The 25504-nt window shown below is 47.8% G+C and overlaps 1 protein-coding gene and 2 long non-coding RNA genes across 6 annotated transcripts; 2 read left to right on the forward strand and 1 right to left on the reverse strand.

Moving 5' to 3' along the window:
* The first annotated feature begins 135 nt into the window (after positions 1–135).
* On the forward strand, positions 136–1661 carry LOC128090276 (uncharacterized). The gene is made up of 2 exons (XR_008210892.1): positions 136–204; positions 454–1661. It is a non-coding gene; the product is annotated as an uncharacterized LOC128090276 (long non-coding RNA).
* BRPF3 (bromodomain and PHD finger containing 3) lies at positions 1482–23493 on the reverse strand. Of its 3 annotated transcripts, none has more exons than XM_052702440.1 (13): positions 23407–23493; positions 17066–18470; positions 15934–16090; positions 14361–14492; positions 13161–13289; positions 12468–12780; positions 11202–11468; positions 10554–11045; positions 8471–8564; positions 7037–7134; positions 5672–5769; positions 4802–4956; positions 1482–3724 (listed from the first exon to the last, which is right to left on the reverse strand). In XM_052702440.1, exons 2-13 carry the CDS (start codon positions 18448–18450, stop codon positions 3541–3543), a joined length of 3504 nt encoding a protein of 1167 aa, XP_052558400.1. In that variant the 5' UTR covers positions 18451–18470; positions 23407–23493; the 3' UTR covers positions 1482–3540. The 3 variants fall into 3 exon arrangements, with proteins under 3 accessions (XP_052558400.1, XP_052558399.1, XP_052558398.1); XM_052702439.1 differs by lacking the exon at positions 23407–23493 and adding an exon at positions 23212–23343; XM_052702438.1 differs by lacking the exon at positions 23407–23493 and adding an exon at positions 19421–22787.
* On the forward strand, positions 22907–24998 carry LOC128090275 (uncharacterized). 2 transcript variants are annotated; one of them, XR_008210891.1, is made up of 3 exons: positions 22907–23036; positions 24174–24246; positions 24331–24998. It is a non-coding gene; the product is annotated as an uncharacterized LOC128090275 (long non-coding RNA). The 2 variants fall into 2 exon arrangements; XR_008210890.1 differs by lacking the exon at positions 22907–23036 and having other exon boundaries at positions 23675–24246.
* Positions 24999–25504: the final 506 nt, after the last annotated feature.

Here is a 25504-nt window from a genome sequence, read left to right on the forward strand (position 1 = left end):
TGCTTTTTTCTTCTTGGGCAGTTAGACTTCTCCTTTATTTCAGTGTGCACCTTCTGTGGTTTCTCTGAGCCAGACCTTTGCTGCTCTTTGGCAGTTTGACATAACTCATTAAAAAAAGAAAAATCAACAGAAGCTCGGGGCGGTCTGGCACCTGCTTGTGTGTTGACTGCACAAAAGCTCCTTCATTGCCCCCAGGGCCTTTGGGTAAGTCACATTCCTCCCTCATGCCTTATTCTCCCACTCCACAAAACCTTTTAGCACCATACTAAGGGAAAGCACTAATTGAGAGTTGAAGTCACAGCATAATCCCTACCCTCCCCCCCCCCCCCAAAAAAAAAAAACAAAACACAAAAACCTGAGACCCTACAAAGTCACTGTAAGATCTCTGCTCTTGTGATTTTAATCCTTTCCCTATGGCTCCTCACTTTCATTTCCTATATTTCTGGCTCACAGGGAGAAGCTGGGGGCAGTTGCTGATGGTTCCAGGCACAGGAGATGCCAATGTCATGGAAACTTTTTATCCACAGAATAATTCAGTAAGTCATAATTTCATTTGTTCAAGGACAAGGAGGAAATGATGAAGGAGGTGGAGGGAAGGTTTTATTGGTATGTAATAATCCCACCCAAAAATGGCAGCAGGGAAGTGGAGGGGCAGGCACTGATGTAGGGCTGCAGAGAACTGCTTTTCAGACCTTCCCTAGGAAGAAGCTGCAGGGAGCTTGATCCTTCTTGCAACAGGTGGAAAACATTAAGAAGATGTTAATAACTCACCTTTTAATGCATTCTGATGTCTTCACATAGGCTGCAGGTGTATGCCAGGCAGCTGTGCACCACAACACCCTCCTGGCTACAGAAACTGTCCTTCATTCATTCTGCTGGGTCAGGTCACACATGTGGAGGGAAAAGGAGAAGGCTTGGAATCAGCACAGGGAGAAGAATGCTCCTCAGGGTAGAGTGATGCTCAGAGAGCCACACTGGAGCACCTAGCTCCCATCTCCATCTGTTGGAGGACTCTGCCTGTATCCTGGTGCTGCAGGAGCCCCCAGGCCCACAAGCAGAGCCCAGAGATGGGATTCACACCCCACATTCCCACTTCCCATCCCTTTGGGGCTCTGCAGCCACCCCAGGCCAAGGGCTGCCAGATGGGTCCCCTCCTGCAGCAAGGAACAAACTCACCTGCAGGAGGCACTGTGAGGCCACCCTCCCTCCAAGTCCTCCTTCCCTTTGTTCCTCTTCACAGCTGCTTCATGCCTGCATCAGCCCATGTGTGTCAGCTGTGCAGCAGCAGGTGGGCTGAGCTCCCTCTGCTAAAGGGGGGAGAAAAGAGTGAGTGGGAACGGCAGTGCCTGATCAGGAACCAGGGAGCCCTGCTCTGCCTCCACTTCCCCCTCAGCAGGGATGTGGCACTGAGCAGAGCCTTCACACATCCACAGCACCTGCTGCCATCACTGCCTACCCAAGAAGCACAACAGCAGAAATCCTTTGTTTAATACTGTAGAACATTTATTTCTCAGAGAGAAAATATAGTCTCAGACAGTCAGATTATAGTAGGTAAAATTAGCATTTTTTTTCTTTACAAGCATAGATTTTCTTATTACCTCTCTTATACCATCTGATATAAACAATTCTAGAAAGCAAATAAACTCACTTTCTACAATAAATAGAGCAATCTGTGCTTTACAGCAGTGACAGTCACGTCTCGGGCCCGTAGCAAACAGCAGATCAGCCACTTCCCATTGTGAAATGTCATTTAAAAACAACCAACCAAAAAAATAATATCCCAGATTCTGAAAACGTACACAGGTCACAAGTCCACAGCTGAGTTACCACCCAGAGAAGTGTATGTTCCTTTAAGTTACACTGTGTGCATATAAAAGACCCAGCGACACGACTGAGGACTTCAAGAATGGTGACAGTAAGTCTCAATAACTTAGAGCAGTACTGTACAGCTATATACAGAACGTCCTTCCCTCGCCACACCCCAGAGGCATTATTTCTGTTTTACAAAATCCTATGCCCCGTCTCTGCCTGTTAAAGGAATCTTCCTTAAAGTGTGGCTCCGCGTCCAATGTATAAGAATTGGTATTTCTAAAAAAGTAGACCACGTAGAAATGGCAGTGATTGCTCCCCACTGTTCATTATTATTATTTTGACCCCACATTCTCTTCAGTATGAAAAAGTTAAAATAATAAAAAAATATCGAGTTAAAAAGCAAAATGGTGATATTCAATCTACAATCTTGCTCTGCACCTTTGGTTCTTAAAATGGGAAAGCAGAAAAAGGGAACACACAATAGAAGAGATCAGAGAAATTTTAAGTCCTTGGCTAATAGAAAAGGGTTTGTCGGCTGTTTCCAAACATCGGCTGCCCATTTTTGCAACGCAAACTCAGAAAGCAAAGAGGGGCTGCAGCAGAGCCAGGCTGGTTTGTTTCTTAATGGATGACAATGCTGGAGACCCACACAGCAGGAAGGGATGCATGAATGTGAGAGAAGGCAAAAAGGCAAAATGGTCGTGTGCTCTACTTAGTGCTTGGTTTCAACCCAAACCAAGCCAGAGGAGAACTTGAAAGAGACAGAAAGAAGAAAGGAAGAGGAGCCTGACACCAAATGTGCATCCAGCAACACAAGCGATGCGTCTCCCTCCAACCCTGATCAACCTCAGTGCCTACAGAGCTGCCCCAGCACAGGCACCTCCAGAATCAGCTTTGTTTCTTCAGAAAAAGAAGTCATCTTTGCTTAGACTCAAGGCTGTACTAAACCATGGTATGAACTGCTACTGCAATGAGCATAGTCACAGAAATCCAAATTTAAGTGTGAAACTACCAAATACATTTCTAGGCCATAAATGCACACCAAAAAACACCACAGGTAATTTGTTTTTCATATTTAAAGCTCTGTGCACCTGCATGTATGTGTGTGCAGCAGAGGGGAAAGTTACCAAAATACCTCACTCATTTCCAAACGCAATGCAAGAAATCTAACGTAAAGCACGATGCACGTAGGCAGGAAAATCGTGATACTGCCTCCCTGCTACCATTTCTGTGATGGGACAATCAACTTCATTTAGAAAAACAAAAAGGCCAGTGACGGTCAGAGTAAGTTTGGCACAAGAAAGCCCAGCTGTGATTTCTGTACAGGATCCTGGTTTGCTTACAGGGGCAATGGGTTCAGGGAATGACTCAGGGCTGACTGACACCCAAACTCCTGGCAGCACGGAGGAGGCAGCAGCAAGAAAGTGCGCACGAGGTCCAAACATCTCAGCGTCGAGCTCTGCTGTAGCAGCTCGCCGTGGCTCCCGCCACCCAGCAGCTTTTCCTAACGCCTCGCTCCTGGCCCCGCACACCGAACATTTCGTCTCCTGCCAGCCCTTCAGCAGCACACATTCACAAAGAACCCCACGGCCTCTCTGGCGCGCAGCGGCCACCTCGAGGAGCGCCGCCCACTGCTGGGAAGGCGGGGCGCTTCGGCCGCACGGCGCCGGGCTCCTTGTGCCGACACAGCGACGCCCGGAGGAGGACCGAGGACCGGCCGCGCAACGCTCACAGGTAGCTGGACGGAACGAAGGGATGATCCCCCCGCACGCGGCTCATGTGAATCATGGCTCTGTCATACGCCACCTGCACGGACTTGCGGATGCTGGTTTTTCGTCCTTCCATCATCTTTAGCTTGTCCACAGTGTCATCTACGCCGAGAGGGTAGACCTTGTCACGTGGAAGCCACTGCCTGCAGCAGAAAGGAGAGCACCAAACCCTGTCACCAAGGGCATCGGGGCAGGGATGGGGGAAAAGGAGAGCAAGTACCTGCAGGCCTCTTGCAGCCTTTGGCTGAGCTCTCTGCAGGAGGCAGGCTGCTCCGTGTGCCGGCTCTGCTGCACAGCTGCAGCAGGCCAAGGGATCGGCCCAAGAGCCACCAAGACGTGGCCAAGTACTCCGGCCCCTCAGGAGCAATTAATCACTGGTCACTGTTCTCCCCAGGAACAGATACTTTCATATGATTTACTTTTTAAAAAAAAAAAAAATTAACCCCCTACAATAGTGCTGTGAATGCTTAAATGCCAGCATTGGACACGGGAGAAGCATCTGCAGCCAAAATACCCTCCTGCACGAGCACTGATTTCTTTTGACTCTCCTTCCTCAAACCTTTCAATTCTCCTTAGAGCTCCAGGGGAAACTGGGAAATTTTTGTATCCCACAGAGCAGCAGACATAGGGAATTCCAAGTAAGTTTTACCACCAGAGAACTCTGCCTTCCAGGAGCCTGTAAGCACCACGGCTGGGGTGAGTGCAAGTGTCTGAGTATCATCCAGAAACAGGCAGCTTCCAGTACTCACACCCCACGTCCAAGCTGACCAAAAAAGTCTCAAGTTGCAAGCCCTCAGTCTGTACCAAGCCTGGTGTGCACTCATTGGCCCGGGTTAAGTATCACACTAAGAAGGGCAGCACCTTTCTGAATGAAGTCCGGCCCCTGGGAGTCACATCTCAGCTCAGTGCATTTTACAGGCAGCCAACACTGGCAGCCCAGGGCTCTTCATGTGCCTGAGTAATTTGTGATGATGTGATCTCTAGGTGGAGGACGTTCTGCTGTTCACCGTGGCAATGGAGATGTCCTGTTCTTGGGACTGGGAAAAGCAGGCCATCTTCCTCACTTTTCTTGACAACTGCACATTTAAATTCGCCAATTTCCATGTAACATTACCGTAACAGTGGTACCTGTGTGTTCCCCTCTACTAAAAGAGGAAATCAAAACGTTCTTCTCTGCCATGGCACTCACCAGAGGCCCCAGCCTGTCTGCATCCACTCACCAGGTTCTCTTGTTGTCAAAGAAAAGGACAAGGAAGAGCTTCTCGCCTGCCTCTGTCTGTCTCTGCTCCCCCAACTTCAGCACATCCATGGGTGGGACTGGGATGGGGACTCCATTGTGGAGCAGCCCCTCACGTGGCATCTTGGGATCGATTATCTGGTGACACAGGAAGGACATTTAAGCACAAACCCTTTCAAGAACTGCAGAAAATGCATTCTTTTTCCTGCTCTTTCAGTCTATCCAAGCTAGATTATTAAAATCTACTTAGGAAAATTTTTTTTCAAAGAGACACTGAGGCAGAGCAAGCAGTTTTGCTTACGCATCCTATCTTCAAGGCTTCTCCTGTGGAAGGGAAACCAGTCAGTCCAAAAACCGAGCATGTGAACTTGGGAAAAGGAAGTAGGTTCTGTGTGGATACAGGTGCACATATGATAACTGGTCATTTAGGACAAAGTCAGCATTGTGTTCAGCAAAAGATTTCCCTCCCTCTCCAAACTTGCACAATAAATTCAACATCAGTGCTGCACTCAGCAGGCATGACATATTTCACAGCAGATCCATTTTGGTGCAGTTCTATTGGCTTCAGTGGAATTGCTCAGATCTACACTGCTACAAGATGTGAACTGGAGAGTGAACAGGAGAGGAGAGACCTCCTCTGGCACCGAGAGAGCAGTGTTCTGTGAATTCTCTCCAATGCTCTGAAACAGTGAGCACAGGAAAAATTAACAGTGCAAAGGGAAGAAAAAAGCCAGCCACATACTGCATGGCTTTGGGAAGTTTTCTTTTACGTCTGGCTACGCTGCACACTAGTGCTGCGTTCTGGGCTGCCTGCACTGCTGCTACAGACTGCAAGAGAGCAGAAGGTACTTACCAAGGCAGGGTAGGAGGGATAACCACGGCACTTTGCCCACACAAGCTCCAAGGGCTCCAGCTCAGCCTGACTCTCAAAGGACATCATGAGAGTTCTGCCTAAGGGACAGAAGAATACATGGCTTAGGAGGGCCCAAGGCCCACCGAGCCGGATCTGTCCTCAGTGAAACTGATGAAGCTGCATCCGAGATTGCTTTGGGCCACTGTTCAGAGAGCTCTTTTTCATTCCTCCAAAATGCAAATGCCCAGACTGCTGTGATGTCACTGGCTTTGGGACTATTTGATTTTTGCAGGAAATGCCTGGTTCCCATTGACAGAAGTGTTAGCTAACAATTTTTTCAAACTCAGGTAAGAAACGTTGCAGGAGATCCATTCAAGACATGAATGACTCACCTGCTAGCTCCTGGTCAAGGAGCAATCTGCCTTACTGCAAATCTCACAGCAAGCAGTGCTTACATCCTGGGGAATGGACAGTACACGACTTTACTAGAAGTCAAACCGAGTCTGGAAAACACTGAATACAACACGAATGCACTGCCAAGCCAGATCTGATGGGCTTCACCATTATTACATGACAAACATATTCATCTGTTAATGAAATAATCTTATAAGACACAGAACAAAATGACACTAGTTCTACCAATACAGCCCCACTCTGTAAGTTTATCTCTAAGCAGGGTGGTGAGCACAGGGTGCAGGCAGTCAAGGGACTCCATCCTAGATCCTGCAGGAGGGTCAAAGCTGAATTCTGATTCAGCAGCACCATCATAAACCTGCAGTAACTCTTTCAATGACAAACCATAACCAAGATGAGAGTCTGGTCACAGGAGTGCTGCTACATTACTGCACTGCTTTGGGTAGTTAGGAGTGCTACTTACTTACACCGCTGTACAGCAGTCTGACAAAGATACTGACTTTGTTACCAAGACCTTGAAAAGAAAGACAGCAATAGGAGAGGAAACAGCTATGAAGTCATCTCCAGAGAGCCATCTCTTATAATTAGGATTTACTGTTTGCATTGCACTGTCGTGACAGAGAACTAGTTGTAAATCTGGAGAGGGCAGCACCAGGCACATCACTCCAGACTAACAATAAGCACCTACCTGAGCAGAACTCAGGGCACAGGCAACCAGCACAAGTGAAAGCAGAAGCAAACACGCAATAGCCTGAATTAGTCAAAAGCAGCACGTTAACACACAGCACAGGTCAGCATCCTGCCTGCGTAACCTGGGTAGCTCCTGCAGGACCGGCTTCCAACATGCACTGAGAACTGCTTCCCCTGGTTCAGGTAGGATGTCAGCCCTCCTGTGCTGCAGGACACGACAGAGGTGTCCTGTAAAGCTGAGCTCCTGTGAGCCATTCTCACCTGAGCTGCCGTAATCAGAGTCTCCATTCACACCTTCCAAGAAGGGCACCCGAGAAAGGGCTGGCTTCCCTCGACTTCGCTTAGGAGGCATCAAACCACTGTCAGAATAGGGAAAAACAGATTACCCTTAAAAACACACCAAATAAACCGTCCCCAGCTGTTTATAATTTGGAAGTTAACTGCACTAGTGCATCCCTGGTGTGATAAGAACACTGAATACCTGAGCACAATGTCTCCCCTGGTGCAAGCACATTGGGCATCATCTCAGCTTCTCCATGAGCAGTGAAGGGGGCCAACAAAAGCCCTGTTGTTAACACAAAGAAGGAACCCAACCAAGGCTTTGTACTGCACAGCTGACACAGCGATGCTTGGAAGTCACATGAGCTCACTCAGTTGTGCACAGACTTCAAAGAGGACAGAGTAACACTCCAACATGTTGCTTTCTATCAGCAACAGTCCACAGCCTAAACATGCTTCCACTTCGTTACTACAAGCATTTCAGAAAACGATCCCACCTGAAGCAATCATGTCTTTTCCACTTATTGTAATTCTTTTTCATAATTTCCTAAAAAAAACACCCAAGTGCATTTGATGCTCAAGAAGAGTGGAGAAAAAGCAGTAAACAGAGCTGCTCATAAATGGAATAACTGTACAAGTTATCCAGGAGACATAAGCTTGTTTTTTAATTCCTTGTTTTGTGGGTGTAGCATAGCTCTAATGTAATTTTTGCTACGTGAATTGCTTGCAATTACCACGATAAGCACTTCTATAGCACTTTTTGTCTTCATAAACACCAACTAACAAGCCCCCACACTCCCCTGTAAAACGTGAGAGAGTTTCCTCTCTCATTTCCCTATGGAGAAACTGAGGTAAATAAGGTGGATCCACGAGGTCAAGACATGGTTTTGAAGTGAGCTTCTGGCTCCTGCTCCTGTTCGGAGTGAGCCACGAAGGATTTCAAGGGCCCCCACGGCACCACAGCTATGCACGAATCCACATCTCTCCTTTTTGTACCCACTGAGGCAGCTCCCTGTCTAACAACACTGTACTGAAATAATTTTGTGGGAGACCTGCACCTTACAGAAGAGGCAATGACGACTTCTCTGAACGTTTGGGCACAAAGCACGTAGAAATGGGGAGAGCTCAGTGAATGTTCAATTTCACCTGTGGTGCTGGGCTGCTCACTTGAGATCAAAGCGCTTTGCAGCTTTGGCTCTCAAGAAGCCCAGGAAAATACACATCAGCAAAGAGAACATACTCATACTGAGAAACAGAAGTGTAACATTTTGAAATCAAGCACTGTTTTGAGACCTATGGCACAGCAGGACAGCACGGAGCCTGAAAAGCTAGGTTTTAAGCAAAGAAGTCAAATGACAGAAGTCAAACCAATTAATCCAGAAAGGAGGTATTCTGGGGAAGAGCACAGAGCCTTACCTGCAGGTTTCAAACAGCAGCCCACTGCCCACACTGGGGCTGCGCTCAGGGTCTGCGCTGCTCTCTGCGTGCTTTGCAAAGCCGTTGGTGACTCCTGCCAAGGAGACAAATGGGAACTGGCTCAGAGAAACACCACCAACACACAGATATCAGGAAGGCCTGATGATCCGCTTCCAGAAAGGCAGGATCAGCCACAAAGACACCGAGTGCTTTAAAAGCAGAAAAGTTCTGCATTGAGTTCTCCAGACCCAGCTGGAAGCAGAAGGTGACTAACGAAAATTATTTCTACTCCCCACACATGGAAAACTAGGCAGCTTTTGAAGAAGTAAGTGCTAGAAAAGTGTTTGGGGACAGCAAAGGAGCCCTTGAGTTCATCAAATGCTCAACAGCCACACAAAGGGGAAATACATGCCAAGGCTACTATTATTTTTCCAGCTTTAACTAGCACAAGGAGCACACTGCTGGGAAACACCTTGTTCTGACAATCCTGATCACCCTGATCTGCTTCTGCAGTAACACAGATCTGACATACCAGACACTCCCTCAGTTAGGAGACATCAGTTCTGTTTGAAACGGTGGAAGGAAGTGAATCACAAAAGCAGTGCTGCAATTCAGCAAAAAACACTGCTTCATCAGCAGAGAAAAAACATCACTGCCTAATTATCAGTGATTTTCTGGTGCCATGCCTATGCTATTCCATTTTTAATCTCAGCTTCTCTTTCTAAGCTTTATCCACTCCGAGTAACTCCCCTTTGCTTTCTGTACTGGCAGGCAACAACAGCAAGTCCCTATAACACTATAATGTGATGGAAAGCACAGTAATAATAGCAGGGTGGTACAACCCTAGACCACAGCAAATAAGGATAAGCCCAAACATAGCAGCCACAAATACAGAAATGAAGGAAGAAAAGCTGCCTACCTTCAGAAGGCCTCAGGTAGGCAGGGATCTCCAGAAAGATACCCTCACCTCCACTGCCAACCTTAAATGAGGTCTGAGAATGGTGGATCCTGGCTCCACTCCTTCCAGTCAATCAGCTGCATTGCAGGCACCTGAGCTCTCCTGGGTTGACCCTGCCTTCCCAGCAGCTGCTCCATCAGTGCTTCAAGCCCTAACTTAGCATTTCCACTACAGTCCCTTCACCAGCAGCTTCTCCTTGGAGAAGCCCTTTGCGTCTTCTTTAACCTGTTCAGGTGAGTTGTTCCCAGTGTTCAATTGCTCTCCTCCCACTCTATCTACCAACAAGCCTCTGACAGCCAAATAACTTTAAGGAGATATCTGAAGTATGAGCTAGTTCAAATATTTCGTGTGGGAGCTGTCCCACGATGGCAGTTAACAGAGAACTGGAAAGCAATCACACTGTTGTCACTCAAATGTTCCTTTTTACCGCATGTTTTTCTAAATTTGATCTCAGATGCTTGCAGGTCAAATTTGAAAAGAACATGCTCAGTCTTCCCAATAATTTCATCTCAATCTCAGAACTGAGGGTTGTAGCTGGTTTAAAAGCAATGTTTACCATCTCTTACTGCATTGGTCCACTGCACACTTTCAACCAAAGGCACCTTTCTGCAGCAAGAAACTCACTCCTAAAAGCGGCCTATGCAAAGCTTCCCGTGAGTGCAGGAACACCAACATTTCTCATCCTTTACTGGAAACACCAGAGCCTTTAGCCAGGCCATTCAACATCTTTGCAGGCAGCTGGGCTTGTCCTTCCTAAGGTGGAAGACTTTCTTACAGTAACCCTGCTGTAACTGGCAAAAAGAAGAATAAATTGTGACCCACCCTGGATTTCATCTCGTTATTAAATATCTAAACCAGAGGTGTCTATAGCTGAGCTGTTACCACAAACTCCAGGAACAGTCAGTGGAGAATAAGGGTGCAATTCATTACAGACACGTCTTGTCAGCTCTTTGTTAGGAATCTGCAGAAGAGAATGGGCTTTTCTCAGGCACCTCTGGTTATGGCAACTGTGTCACCTCCACACACAGAGCTTCACATAAGCAGCTCAGACGCAGCATTCCTACTCTCAGCCCTAAATCTGCAGTTTCCATGTGGACAAAGGGAAGATAAATCCCATGGAATCACCTCTCTGCCCTGCCTGCCTGGGTGACTTCTCTCCATCGCTCTCGCTGTAATTCCTGCCCTGTGGCCGCTTCCGGGTTTGTCGCTCCCCATTGGCACAGGAGGGCAAAAGCTGCTCGCGGTCCTCTCCATTCTCCAGGGAGCAGTCCGGGCCTTTTTGCAGCTTCACCCCATTTTTAGCTTTTTTAAAAAGAACAGATGTCCGTCGGCCCACGCCACTGAAGGGGGGGCTCATGAGGCTGTCTGCAGGTGGCAAGGCGAGTCCGTTCAGGCTGCTGTCACTGAGCAGGAGCTGGAAAGCTTGGCTCTCCCGCTGCAGTGCCTTCTTGTCAAAGAAATCCCTGTCTGACGTCACCTTCTTCTGCAGCTGGTTCAAGGTCTTGCTGTCATGGATGGGTTTGAGTTTTGGAGGGTCCTGCAGCGATTCCAGCTCTGAGAAAGAGGGTGCAGGTCCTGTGGGCTCCAGGGTGGGAGGATGTGGGAGCTTGGCATCATCTGCAAAAGGAATAAAGAATCCACTTGAACATTTTTAGAAAGAGTTATTCCTAGAGCTACCAAACCACTTCATACTCCCTGTAGTATGAACAGCAGCTGTTACCTGCTGACATGCACTGAGAGAACTGGAGGCAGCGCCCTGCTACAACATCTCACCTCTGTCCCCTTCCTCGTCCTCTTCTCTCGACGTTTTATCCAGCCCCTCTTCCCACAGAACAGGTTCCCCGTTGGCCACGGTCCTGCTCTGCTGCTGGGCCAACTTCTGCCGAACAGAGTTGATCTCCCGTCTCAGGAGCCGCATGCGTCGTGTCCGGGCGCCGCTGGACCGCATAGGGCTCACTATGTCCAGCTTCTCAAGCAACTCCTTCAGCTGGGCCTCCAAGGTGAGGTGAGCCCTGTTCTCTGGCAGGAGGATGTTGTCCACTGCATCAAAAGAAATTGTAACAGTGAAGGGAAAGAGCATGGCTTTTTGGAGAATGGAACTCCACTCGTGATATTTGGGATCACAGCCATGCCTCATTACCATCAACGTTATTTATGAACCAATTGCTTTAGTTTGGGTATTTAGGAATTGTTAACTTTAGAGTTCCAGACTTCCTCCATCTGGTAATGAGCAGCTGAATTAACTTGCACTGCCTTCCTGCTCCCATTACTGTCCCAGACACAGCAGCTGAAGAAGTGTCTGCAACCTACACAAGACAGCTTGCAGTCCAGGTCCTTTGCAAAAATGAATGGGAATAGAAAGTCTTCCCAAGGACTGCTTGGGTCCTGTACCATAATCCCATATCATCCCCTTCCAGCCCATAGCAATTCATCTAATCTAGTTGGTCTACCCCGTGTCAATTTGCTACCTACACTGAGATGTTTTGCACTTCCTGTGCAATTCTAGAATACGGGTGAAATCATGTCAGTTTTTCCATTGTGTTCTGCCTGATTATTTGCCACGTTTTAACCAGGAGAATCACAGAAACGGAGAAGGAAAACAGTCTCACCTCAGCCCCTGAACAACACAGAACTGTCTTCATAATTAACTGCCACAAGAACATAATGATCATTGCTCTGATTTACACTGAAACATATGATCTTTGCTCAGAACAAAAAACTCTAGACCCACATTGCACTCTTCTTTAACATACTAAGTTTGTAATACATCCAAGGCAAATATCAAATATCACAGGCAGATAAAATACTTTTCTGAGGCAAACATGCACTGGAAGAGCTGGAGCTCAACTGTACCTAGCTCCAGCCTGCCTGAAATCCTGAGGCTACGAAGGAGTCAGATACATGCTTATGTAAGTGGAAGGATGGAAAAATGCTGTTCTGTTGAACCGTCATCGTGGTTTTCTCACAAACTGAATGACACGCTCAGAACAAGGCACGCGGTTACGATCCATCCTGAAAATAAAGGTTAATAAAACTCACCATCCTCCCAAGAAAAGCGGTAAAAGTCCTCGGTTTTGGGTGACTCGGGCAGGTGAATCCCCACATCAGTGTCAAAGCCAATGCTTTCAGCCTGCCGCCGCACGTGACGCAATATCGCTCCTCCGAGGTCTCTGAGCCGGACAGCTGCTCGGTGGAAAATCGTGTCTTTAGCATTATACCTCATGCAGTTGGTAACTATAAGGTTAAAGTCTTCCTCAAACTCATCCAATGTTCGGTACAGGTGGGACTCCAGCTTCCGCCTCATGGTGGAAAAATCCATTGGGTTGGAAATGAATTCCAGGTAATCTGGAACCTAAACATATAAAACCTGTACAATTACAAAAACCATTTACTAGCCAACTAGAGCGCACCCATCATAAGCACTCTGAATGCCCTTTCCACCTGCAAGGGACAATGCCAGCACTTTATTTCTGTGTCATCCAGGCAAGGCACACATATTGTCTCTCCAAAACATTACTCGTCTGAGACGCACTGAAGCTTCCAGAAAACAAACCAGAAACCTTATTCTGGCCTAGAAAGATACCCACACTGTGAGTCCTCTGAAATATTCTTTAGTCCACCAGCAGCTCGGGATAAGGTGGTTTGTGCTTCCCAAATTATGACAGTACTTGAGTTTCTGCCCAGCAATACCTCATCTCCAACCCATCAGACACCCCTAGGAAGAAGACTTGCCTCGTCCAAGTTAACAGGCTCTGCAAAGATCTGGGCAGCATCCTTTTCCTGCAGCAGGTCCAGTGTTGTGCGCAGAAGTACATTGAATGGCGTCAGCCGTAGCTCCATAGCAGCCTGCTGAACCTTCACCTGGGAACAGGAAAACAGCGATGAGCACAGTTACCAAGGATGGGACAAGCAAACTTTTCTGCTGGTTTCTCCTGAAACATCAACTCAGCTCCACTCAGCGGTGGAAACCTCAGGTCATCATCACACCACTGGCCTGCAGACTCACTGCTGAGAAATTTCTGGCAAACAGCTTGTCCTCTCCTCTCCCTGTGCAGGATGCACATTAATAGACAGCAAATAGACTCTAAACTTTTTGTATGAGGAACTCCTTTTTATTCAATCTCATAGAGCCAAAACAAGAGGAAACCCCATAAAATTAGAAGATAATACAACTGAAAATGAAGACAAGATGCTTTTTGTGCTGGTAAATCATCCTGTAGAACTCCTTATCCTGAGATACTACGATGCCAATTAGCAACGTTATCAAAAAGTTAGAACTATTTAGGCATTTACACAAACAATATCCATAAGTAGAGCAGTGAGTACAAAGTTTAACATACAAGATCTCACACATCAAGGCAGAGCCAAACAACACTGGTTAGAAGTAAGCAAGTTTCCCAATAGATTTTTTACACTCTGTGGATTTTCTAACACTGTTTTGATTTCAAGGAAACAGTTTGTAGTGTTGTTTTGATCTCTTACGCTGCGACTCCACTCAAAGGAGAGTGGAACAGGATAATAGTATTTATTTCTCTTTTAACGTTTTAGTTTCTTAGATCTTATATTCCCTCATTATGTCATTATATCAACCACTTCAATAGCAAAGGAAAGCAAGTCTGTGTACACAAAGCAAACTGTATCTGCTAAGACATGCTTAGCAACAAGGCAGCATCAATAAGAGAAAAACTGCTTCTTCTCAAGAAGGGATGATAGAGATTGGAAATATAATTTACCATTAGGTATGCAAATACACTTTCCCAGCACTCTGCAGCCCAGCACTGATTCTGAGGACGGAGGCTGGGCAGCACAAGCCTGTGACCGAGGGACAGACAACTGCTCTGCACATCCAGAAGTCAGAAAAGAGAAAGAGGCTCCACAACACGTGGTGCTCGCATGGTGCTGAAGAGCAACTCGACGGCCAAAGCTACCAACCTGCTCCCGTTTGAGTTTCTCCCTCTTACGGATGAGCTCAATGAGCAGCCGGGCCCTCTCCAAGTCGTGCCGCAGCTTCTGCCAGTATTTCAGCTCTTCCTTCACTGCACTCGTCCTCTCATCCTGCTCCTTCTGTAACACATAAGGAGGGGGATAAGATGAGGAAACAACTGGCTTCCTTTGTTTTCTCCTCTTTTATAGGTGTCCTCCATGCATTGCTCTCATAGTCTTCCTCTTCTCTACTTGTCTTATTGTTCAGATTATATCACCTCCTTCTCACAGCGTTTCACTGCAGAACACACAACAGCAGCCTTTCTGGATTTCACATTATCTCAGAAGTTAGGCCTGAGTCATACTGTAGCTAAACTCCAGGAACATCCTGCATGCTTATTTACACTCTCCCTGCCTTTATATCAAAGTTCATTACAGAGGCTGGAAATTCTTTTTGTTGGCTGTTATACATCGAAGAAGCAGCCTGAAGGGTTTCCAGTACAAAGGCAAGGCAGGCAAAAGTATGGCAGAAAAAGAGAGCTATTACTGTCCTCCAGGAAACTGAGCCACAAAGAGATTCACCAAAACACACCGGAACAGCTAAGCGGGGGAGATGAGCTAACAGTTTCCAGGACACGGTTCATTGGTTTCACAACGTAGTTCATCCTTCCCTTCCTCAATCTGTAGCTTTCCAAATGGTTTTGAGGCTATAGCTGAAGCGTATACACTTTTGTATGACTGCCAAGGGAAGGATGAAAAATGCTTCACATGATCTAGATGGCTTATATTTATAGAACATTTGTTTTTATGAACTTGCTTATGGTAAGTACTTAACGTAATGCACCAAGGAAATGTCGAACTTCCCCAAGCTTCAAACTGATGAGTGGGAAATATTTTCTTTATTTTTCATCCAGAGCAGTCTTTATGCAAACCAAAAATCTATAAGTTCCTCCAACTACAGTAAAAAGATGCACAATGCACAGTAACTAACTGGCTGTGTCACGGGGCAGAGTCTTAGTATTTCATTACTTCACCAACTGCTTGTGCCAAACACAGTGCTGTTTTACAGCGTCAACTGACCCTGGATGCCAGCTCAGAGGAGGAAGGAAAGAAGGCCAGAGCTGATGATTATGTCTAAACTTGCTTATGAGTGTTCATGGAAGGGTCAGAAATTCAAGCTGCAAGAAGAATGATCCAAACTGGAATTTGGCCAGGACTCTGGAGCTAACACCCATTTTCTCAATGAGTGCATCCTTAATCACTAGTGAGGAATGTGGTTCTTTGACTCATCTGACGGGTCAGAGCAGCAGGGGCCCATCTTGCCTTTGCACAATCCCAAGTCTCCTGACTCAGGTGGAAAACTCTTACCTGCTGGCTCATCATCACCAATTCTGGTGACACAGTGACATCCCACTGATACACTAACTCAGTTATTTAGATATTAGCAAACCAACAGGAGAACAAAAGTGACTCAAGAAGAGCTATTGTTGTGTGTTTTTAAAACTCTTAAAGGGCTTTCCCATTCCTAACTCCTGATGCTTGCCATGCTCTGGAGCCAGGGGACAGGCTGGCAGAGCTGTACCTGCTCAGCATTCCTCTGGGACTGGAGATGTGAGTGCAGACGTCGGATCAGCGGCACTCCATTCCTCGCCTGCCGCTTCAGCAGCCAGTAGTTGTGGAGCCTCTGCATGAACTGGCTCTTCCGCTGGAGAGAGATGTCCCTGCAGATTTTGTTCAGCCTAAAGGAAGCAAAGAGGTGTCATGGAAACAATTGCAAAGCAATTAGAACCCTGGTGATACCATCTGGCTTCCCAACGATGCTTTATGGTGTGCAGCTTTGTGCTGGCATGTTGATTTGTGCTCTGAAACACAGCTGCAACTGGTACAATCTGGGGCCTCCAAATTGTGAAGATATATATGCTTACTTTTCAGACTACAACCCTATTTCAGCAGCAGTGAGGCTGGAGGTTCTAACTAGTTGCCACAGCAAAGTACGCAATCACCAATTCAGCTCGAAGGATTAACTTCAAAACTACCCCAGCCAGAAGAACTTGACTGGGGTCACTGTGATGTTCTTAATCTGGACTCCTGGACAGGAGCCCAACAATAATACAGTGCCTATTTTAATCTTTTCAAACCATTCATTAGATTATACATGGTGTCTTATCAGCAGTTTTCCAAAGTTTGCCTATTGAAATACTGGCAACACATCACCACACTTCCTCAGCCACCAAACAAAAACTCAGCACTGTTTGAAAGAGAGCTTGGAAAAAAAGTATACAGCCAGACTCTTAAGCTGCTTGCAACACGTACATGTTTAACATGTTCTGCAATAAAAGGAACGATTAAGATGCTATGAAATGAGGGGATTAAAAAAACACATCAGTAGGAAGATGACTTCCATTCAGCTGCCAGCCTGTTTCACAGCCATGTATGTAAACCTGTATCCTAGATGCATGCTTGCCTGTGAGGTACCACCAAAGATCTGTACTATGTAACATTTTGGGATTGTTGCTTGGCAAAGCAGGGAAACCAGTGCACAACTGGCACTTACATGGAAGAATGCTGGTGAGGAATGTTCCTGCAGAGCACAATTTGAACACAGTTACTGCTAGGTCTGGACTGGAGAGAGTGCTTCCAAGTTCAATAAAGAAAGGGACCGAGTCCTCAGAACAGACCCTGTTCATCTTCTGCTGTCCAGCTCCAACACTCACCTGTAAGAGGGAATTTGTGCAACTGTCACCATGGGCACAGATGAGCGCCCATCAGTCCCCTCATTAGGCTCCTTTTTGATCTTCTGCTTCAATTTCACCTGGTTCTTCTTTAGGGACCCTTTGGGAGGGCCAGAATTGCCTTCCTCCTCCCTCTCCTCCTTCACAATGCCCTCCTGCCTCCCACTGGTAGCAGCTGAATACCCTTTTTTCACTGTTCCAGGTGGGGAATGGCTCTCGCAATAGGCAGTCTTACGCACAGTGAATGTTGTGCCATTGATGCTGGTCTCCCTCATGGGTTCAATCTTCATGAAGAGACCAGCCCGCTGGGCACAGGTGACATGGAAGGCAGTGTAACAGTTTACTTTGTGGCATTGGATAGCAGCTCCCATGCCTTTCTGCTTGCAGATATAGCATGTGAGCTTCCATCGAGCTGGGGGAATGTTATTTATCCCTTCAATGGGCTCCAGGAACACAGTGTTTGCAAAGCAGACCTCTGGAATCCAAATGGCACAAACCACATGAGCCCAGCGGCCATCGCTGGTCTGCTTGAAGGCTCCACCTTTGTTTGGGCAGAGGACACAATCAACAGGATGAGAAGGGGACTGTAAGCAGCAGCGGCAAAGCCACTGCCCCTCAGGAATGTAGGGCACACCGTAACACTCCTGGTGCACAGCCAGATTGCAGATATCACAGAACAGGATGACATTGCTGTTGTGACACTCATCGTCCATGCAGACACAGCAGAACGCGTCCTCATCGATGACGGACTGCTGGGCGCTGTTGTTCCGGCTCTCAAGGTATGACTCCTTTTCCAAGCGGTCTACCAGCAGCTCAAAAGTTTCAGCAGAAACCATCCCATAACCATCCTCCCTTCTCTTCTCATTCACCATTTCCAGCCATGCCAGATCCTCTTCATCCATGTCATACTCCACCTCTGCATCAAGGTCCTCGGGAGGCTTTTCAATGTATCGGTAGTAGGCGGCAGGGAGAGGAGGGGCATCTGACTGTTTGAAGGAGTCCGTCACACGGAAGTTGGGCTGGGGTAAGTGTAAAGATGTTCCTGATGTGTATTTGGAGCAGGATTCCTTCTTCTTGCCTTTGGAAGGTGTTTTCTTGGATTTTGAAGGGAAAAGGGGCTGCTCGCTGTTTTCCTTATTGCTGTTGCATTCTGTGATGTCTTGGGCGGTCAGTTCATCCTCGGTGATGATTTTTAAGGGATCGTAGATGCTGATGCGGTGCAGCCGCCCGTCGATGTCTACTTCCACGATGCGCTGGGCCTGAGCGTACGTCAGCGTCTCCCGAGTGGGCGAGCACTTGAGGCTGTAGGGTGAGGGAGAACGCCGGCCCTCCAGGTTCTGCCGTGATCTTCTCTGAGGCTTCCTCATTGCTGCGGTCCACCAGAGACCTGCAACAAACCAGTACCAGCATGAGCCATGGAGACAAGTGGACAGGAGCAGCACAGACTGAAAAATGCACACGGCATCACAATAGAAAAGCATTTCAACTAAAGGCCTCAGCAATTTCTGGCTTGCAGAGTTTACTTCACCTTAAATACAAGCAAGTATTGGATATATCAATCATTTCTGCAGCGTATATCAAGGCACAGCAAGGCACAGCACCCTCCAACTTTCTCTACTTGCAAACCAGGAAATGTTTCCCATACCAACAGACGAGAAGAGTAGAAATGGGTTTTAGAGAATGTCATGTAAACACTTTGCTATGCACTGAGATCAGCAAACTATCCAGATCCTCAGAAATGCAGACAGTACTCATTAAACCTGCTTGCAGCATTCAATGTTTAGTTCACACAGGCCAAGGAGTTCTTCTCTCTGTTCTTTTGCCTGTGAGTTCCCAGCAGTACACATAATGAGCTAAATATTAGATCTGGTTTTCCAGACCTAAAGGAAAGCACTCCTCCTGCCCTACAAAAGCAGTGCCCCCTGCCAATCTTTTTCTTTTTTTTTTTAAGCTGAGCTCCACATGAGAACGTACACCAGCAGTGCTCCCTCAGTTCAGAGGGAAGTTCACCCATATCTCCATCCCACTGCCACTTCTTCCTTCACCCACATTGAGAAAGAGTTCCGTGGTCGAAAAACCATCTACCAGCATTGCCTTCCTTTCTCCTGAAGTTGTAGCTGGTTTCTCACACCATCCTGCAGACAGAATGTGCACTGAGCTAACCCATGTTCTCCATATCATGCAAAATGGGTTAGAAAAGCCTGTGAAGAACCAGAGGATGAACTGAGCAATGCAATGGGTGCTAGATGCACGTCCTTTCTTCTCTTTGGCAGGATCTACAAAGAAGTAAAAGGGAACGAGTATGGGAATGAGCAATATGGATCCAGATGGACTTACAAGGCTCAGCATCTGCCCCTCTGAAGCCACAATCCACGTTCAGGCCCCTGAGCTGGTTCAGCATGCAAGATCCACAGGGGTATAAGCAGGAAAGCAGCAAGACACCATCTAGACAAAGCTGTTCTGAGAACTGTGCAATGGTGCTCACGTGGAGCCTTAACTAAAAGCCCAAGCCAGCTCTGCCCTCACAAACTGCTAATCAGCAACAAAGATAATCATTTGAGAGTCAGTTCCAGTCATTAAGGAGCTGCCCAACAACGAAGGGTGAAGCTGAGCTGTCAAGAAGAGCTGAAGAAGGATGGAAAGGCAGCGGCAGGATCCCAGAGATCCGAGGGTGAAAGAGGGAAAGTGGAGAGGAAGCCAAGTGAGTAATGCAAGGGACGGCAGAGTCAGGGATGAGAGTGCAAAGCACAGAAAGAACTAGGCAGAGTAACAAGACAGGCCAAGGAAAGAGAGAGCTGAAAAGAAGAAACGTAAATGTAAGATCTCCCCAAGAAGATAAGTCAGCCCAGAGCTTATCTGTTGCTATGCAGGGGCCTGAACCAGCACCTCACCCTTAGAGCACAGCACTTTTGGCCCCTTTCTGTGGGACCTGCAGACAAGAAAAAGCATTTGTATTTATCTGTCACATTATTTTTTGCTCCATGATGGACTTAACCTCACAAACATCAACTGAGTCAAAGCAAGCATCACCTCATGGATCAGTGCCTGCAAGAATTCATGAAGTTATTCCAGAAAGGAGTAACAGATTCCTGGAGACACTCTTCTCCTGAAAGCACTGCCGCTCTTATCCATGAGTCTGCCATGAGATGACACACTAAGAAACAAACCAGCTTTGGAAAAGGAGTCCAAAATTTCCTCTGCACCCACAGAAATAAGCTGCAGGTGCCACTTTCAGCAATCCTGTAATGATAATCTGAAAGCATCATTTGTTTTCAGATGTAAAATATGAGATGACAATTTCCACCTGTAAACATAGACACTGGGATTTTCAGGATCTTTTTGACCTGCATACTGCAGAAATGCAGCTGTACTGGTCACAGACAAGTTCAGTTGCTTCAAACAGTAGGAAAAGAAGTTCTATAACCAGCATCTAAAGGCAGCTTGGTCAACAAATGGAAAACCAAGAAGATCCTGCTGACATATGGCTTGGGTATAACCTGACTGGTGTAACCGAAGAAGATACTGGATGCAAGAAGTTTCATGAACATAAAGACACTGGAGGATAAAGCAATTGGAATGACCTGACCACAGCCATTATTAACATTGTGTTCAGGAAAAACAAGACATTAGCTGATGACTGGCTGAGAGACGAGCAAATTTCAGCCAAACCAGCGCTCCAAGGAAGGGTTATTTTACCTGCTGATAGAAAAACCAAGAGTACGGCGTTCTTGTAGTAGCTTTAGAGACACAGTCAGTTTACTGTCCAGAGAAATTACCCAAAGAGGGCTTTTTACCACAGTAACTGGCTGCTCTAAACCAACCCATTTGCAAAGCACACAACTACTTAACAATACATAGAAGCATCTAAAACGGCACTGAAATTGCTGCCAGCCAGAACTCACTCAGTGCCTGGGATAAGAATTCCAGCTCATTTCTGAAAGGCATCTGGATATCAGGAAGAGACACAACTACCCACCTCCAGAAAGCCTTGAAAGCAACCATAAAACAAATTCAGACATGCCAAGATGAAACCCTGTGACCTTGTCTGCAACACAGCAACTTCTAAGAAGCAATCCAGGAATGTTATGATCTTCTCAGCACACTTGAAAACACCTCCCCAGCCACATACAAAAAATCTCTCTGCAAACAGCATCTGTGCATGCTGAAATGCTACACTGCCTTGACTTCAGCAGGGTTAAACACTCCTTCAGCCTATGCTGCTTTTGTCCTACCATGGACAAATGCTGTTGATATAAAAGCAAAAAGTTCAAAAAGTTGTCCTCTTGCTGTCACCAGCGTGCTCAAGGCTTTCCAAGAATACCCCACAATCCACTTTCACTGCGTATGACGCCAGGAACAGAGGGATAGGTTCCTAGAGAGCACAACTAAACGAACAACGGGGCTGTAATGCAAAAAGCTGCCAGAGCTAAATTTAATTCTATCCCACGAATTTGTTCTGAAATGGTTCACTTCTTCTGAGCAGCAGTTTTCATGTCTGTGGCGCATAGATGCCTGGGGTCTGCAAAAAGGAACTAAGAAAAACAAGCCCCATCAGAAGGCTTAAATTTACTACAGATAGCTTCACAGAAAAAAATGTGAGAGATCCACATACCAAATATCATTGCAACACAGGAAAAATCCTGCACAAGTGGATCCTGTAAAAGGAGGGCTAAATACTGCTGTGATCCACACTTGTGCAACGCTGCACCGAGGACCAGAAGCATCCAGTCACACCTCAGAAGACCTCAGCCTCCTTCAACCTCTCTCCTTCCCATGCTGGCAGACAATGATTTTCTCACTGGCAACAGGAGTCTTTGCGAGCCTCTGGAAGACACAAGGCTGCAGCTAAAGGCAGCGATGCTGGAGAAGCTTCCATCGTGGCGTGTGGAGATGTGGCACTGAGGGACATGGTTAGGGGGCATGGTAGGGATGGGCTGGGGTTGGACTTAGGAATCTCTGTCTTTTCCAGCCATGATTCTATGTGGATGTCAGAAAAAGCAAGGTCCCTCCTCGATGAACATCTCAGTGTCACACAGGGGGAAGGGACCCTAAGCTCAGCTTTAGGTAAGGATCAGCCCAGTGTCTGCACGGAGCAGACACAGGCTCAGGAGATTTTCTCCTCCTCCCACCCCTTAGCTCTGGAGGGAGGGAGGAACAAACACCTGCAGAAGTATTGAAGAAACACATCCATGAAATTGAATCAACAGTGCCACAGGAAATGAACAGCCTGCAGCAGCTGTCTCCTCTCCAGGCTCCTCTCTCCCCAACCCAAAGCACACTGCTACACTCCACGGCTGCACTTTCCACAGGCTCCACCACCAACACACGCTGCAGGGCTGCCGAGGGCCCACTCTCCTCTCTGATACCCACACACACTTTATGAATCCCTCCACATTTCTGTCATCGGGCGGAGATGCGGCACATGCCGGGCGTCGTGTGAGGCTGTGGATGAAGTGTAAGGAGCGGCCTGGGTTTAAGCAGCTCTCTGAAGGAACCTGTGGCAGGTGCTGTCCTAGAGCTCCTCTCAGGAGCGCTGTCAGGGCCACAGCAACCTTGCTGGCACCGACAGAGTCAAAACAGGGCACGGAGCGGGCACAAACACAGCGACGAACGCGCCTGTGAGAGGGCCCATAGCGCCGCGGCCCGCCATTCCCCAAGGAGCGAAAAAAGTCCCCGAGCAGTAGAACCCGGCCGGAAAAAGCGACAGAGCGCGCACACCAAAGCCAGGACGCTATTGGCTACCGCCAACGCCCGTCCCAGCCTCGGTACCAATAGCAACGCAGAGCGCCGCGGGGCTAAAACGGGGCGCGCTCGGCCAATAGCGTGGGAGAAGGTGGGTGGGGCCACCTCTAGCGCCGCGGCGAGGGGCAGCCAAGATGGCGGCCGGGGGGGCCGGTGGACGCAGTGCTGCCCGATACCTGTTCCCGCGCTCAGCGCCGCTGCCCCTCGCTCGGTGAGGGCCGCGAGTCGCTCCCTCCGCGCGGCGAGCGAGCGGGAAGCTCCTCTAGCCGCGGCACAGTGGCCTTCCTGCCGCCTACCCGGTCACCTTCCCGCGACCCCGGCGCAGCGCTGCGTGAGGGAGCAGAGACCCCTGAGGGCAGGGAGCCGCGGCCCGCGCAGCGCGTTACCTCGGTGTCTCTGCGCGCGGTCTCCGCCGTCACCGCCGCCTCCTTATCGTTTTGGGTTTTTTTTTCTTTCTTTTTCCGTGGTGTGGGGGGAGGGGGGTGCTTTTTTTTTTTTTCCCCTTCCTTTTTTTTTTTTTTTTTTTTTTTTTTTTTTTTCCTTTAAATCCGCCTCCCCCTCCCCTCCCCCCTGGGGCTCACCCAGCCGGCGGCGGGAGGGGAGGGCACAAGATGTCGGTCCGGCCGCTCCGTCCGCCGCCGCCTCCTCAGCGCCGCCTTCTCATGCCGCTCCGCCGCCGCTTCGCCCCCCACCACCCCCGGCTCCCCCCCTTCCCGGGGCCCCGCTCCCTCCAGCGCCGCTCCCGCGCTGTGTGAGGAGAGGCGGGGGGGGCGCAGGGACACGCACAAAATGGAGGCGGTGGCGGCGGTGCGGCCCCGGCCGAGCGGTGAGGGAAGGCGGCGGGGGAGGGGGCTGCCGCGCTGCGCTCCCCCCAGCCCGCGGGCAGAGACCGCCCGCCCCTCCCGGTGCCTTCCCACCCCCGGGCCGAGAGGAGCGGGAGGGCCCCGGGGGCTGCGAGCGGGGGGAGGCGTCCACCTCCCGGCTGTGCTGCTGGCTCTGAGCGGCCGGGAGGGGCGGGGGGGAATGACGGGACGCAAGTTTATTATCGGAGTGGTCGGGTATCGGGACGCGCTGCCCGGGGGGTGGGGGGGTCACCGTCCCCGAAGGAGCTCGGAACTCAGGAAACGTGGCACGGAGGGACGCGGGCAGCGGGAACGGGGGGCGACGTTGGGTTGGGGATCCCAGGGGTGCTCCAGTTAAGGGTTCTGTGATGGTCCCTGGGTTTGGGATTTGCTTGCGAGCTCAGCTGCAGCTGTGCGGGACCTGTTTTAGGCCCCTGGGATTGGCTAGATCCTTGCCCTGAGTTTATGAGAGTGCTTCATCCTTCACCCGGTATTTCTTTTTGCAGGAAGCGCGTGGGAACATCAAAACCACATGACAGTATCGCCGGCACCAGTTAGCGCAGCTCTCCCAGAGAGCATGTAAGCCTAATCCCTGCTGCTCTGCACCCAAACAACACTGTCAGACAAATGATGGGATTAATGAGAGTCTGCATTATTTTCTAGTGTGATACTTCGGGTCCAGATGGCCTCCTGACGTTCAGAGGTGTGACAAGGTGGAAGGTCAGAGAGAGGGACAGAGAGAGGGACAGAGAGGAATGAATGAGGAAGGAGTTGTGCTTGCCACTGAGATAAGTGATGAGATAGGAGCTCCAGAGTCTCCTATGCTTACAGAGCATAGCATGTACTTGTGCGTATGCACTTCCCACTTACAGTCATACAGAATATTGCATAATATTGGCATCTGAACGTATAGAATTATAAATAGAATACAGAATTGTTTTCAAAGATAAAAATGTAGCTTTCCCTCAGTTACAACTATAGGATCTTTTGTCTTTCATTGTATGTTAAGTGTGAAATATCAGAGCAGCCAAGTGTTCCGTGACAATCTTGTTCTGCAAAGTACTCAAATTGGACTGGGATGTGAAGCTTTAAGAACACAGGAAAAGTTTCACTTAATGCAGAACAGGAACGTTAAGACGGATTTTACATTTCAAAACTTCTCAGTACTCATTTCTGTGTTTACTTCTTGAAGAAGCTACTGTTAACACATCGGAACTCAAGGATATTATATATATATATATATATATATATATATACACACATATATATATTTTTACTGCATGAAAAGAAATTGGAGATAAATAAAGCATATCATTTTACATAAAATCCCACGTCGCCCCCAAAGTGCATCTATGGAAAAGCACAATCCTATCCATAAAGAACAACAAAAAATCTATAAAATAGACATCTCAGCAAATGAGTTGACTGTTGAGGAAAGAGTTTCACAGTAAGTAAAATTATTTCAGTTACTGCAATGAGCAGTTTGACTGCCTAATTTCCCTCTTTATATGAGAACATAGTTTGGATTTTATCAGAAGGTTTTAGTGCATATTTTCTCCTCAGCATTTTGGTATTCTTTCATTATGACACTTGTGCAAGTTCTTTTATTTTGACCTCAGCTTTTAAGCCCTTTATACTTAGATTTGCACTGAAATTGGCTTATTAAAATCACGTCTTGTGAAGATTTGCATATGTGCTTAATGTCAACTGTGTGAATAGTCCTATTAAGTTCCGTAGGGTGACTCTTGCGCAACATGAAATATGCACAGACATCTTGGAAGATTGAGGGCCATATGTTTGAGCGTTAAAACAAGTTATCCATCATTTAATTTTAAAA

The sequence above is a fragment of the Tympanuchus pallidicinctus genome, unplaced genomic scaffold (assembly GCF_026119805.1).
Source record: "Tympanuchus pallidicinctus isolate F22 unplaced genomic scaffold, pur_lepc_1.0 scaffold45, whole genome shotgun sequence".
Classification (NCBI taxonomy): Eukaryota; Metazoa; Chordata; class Aves; order Galliformes; family Phasianidae; genus Tympanuchus; species Tympanuchus pallidicinctus.

Coding starts and splice junctions, on each gene's coding strand:
- BRPF3 (XM_052702438.1), bottom strand. CDS start 19,484: ATGCTGAACCAGCTCAGGGGCCTGAACGTGGATTGTGGCTTCAGAGGG. Junction 11,469..12,467: donor CCGCTTTTCTTGGGAGGATG/GTGAGTTTTATT, acceptor CTTTTGATGCAG/TGGACAACATCCTCCTGCCA. Junction 3,725..4,801: donor TTTGACAACAAGAGAACCTG/GTGAGTGGATGC, acceptor TTTCTGCTGCAG/GCAGTGGCTTCCACGTGACA.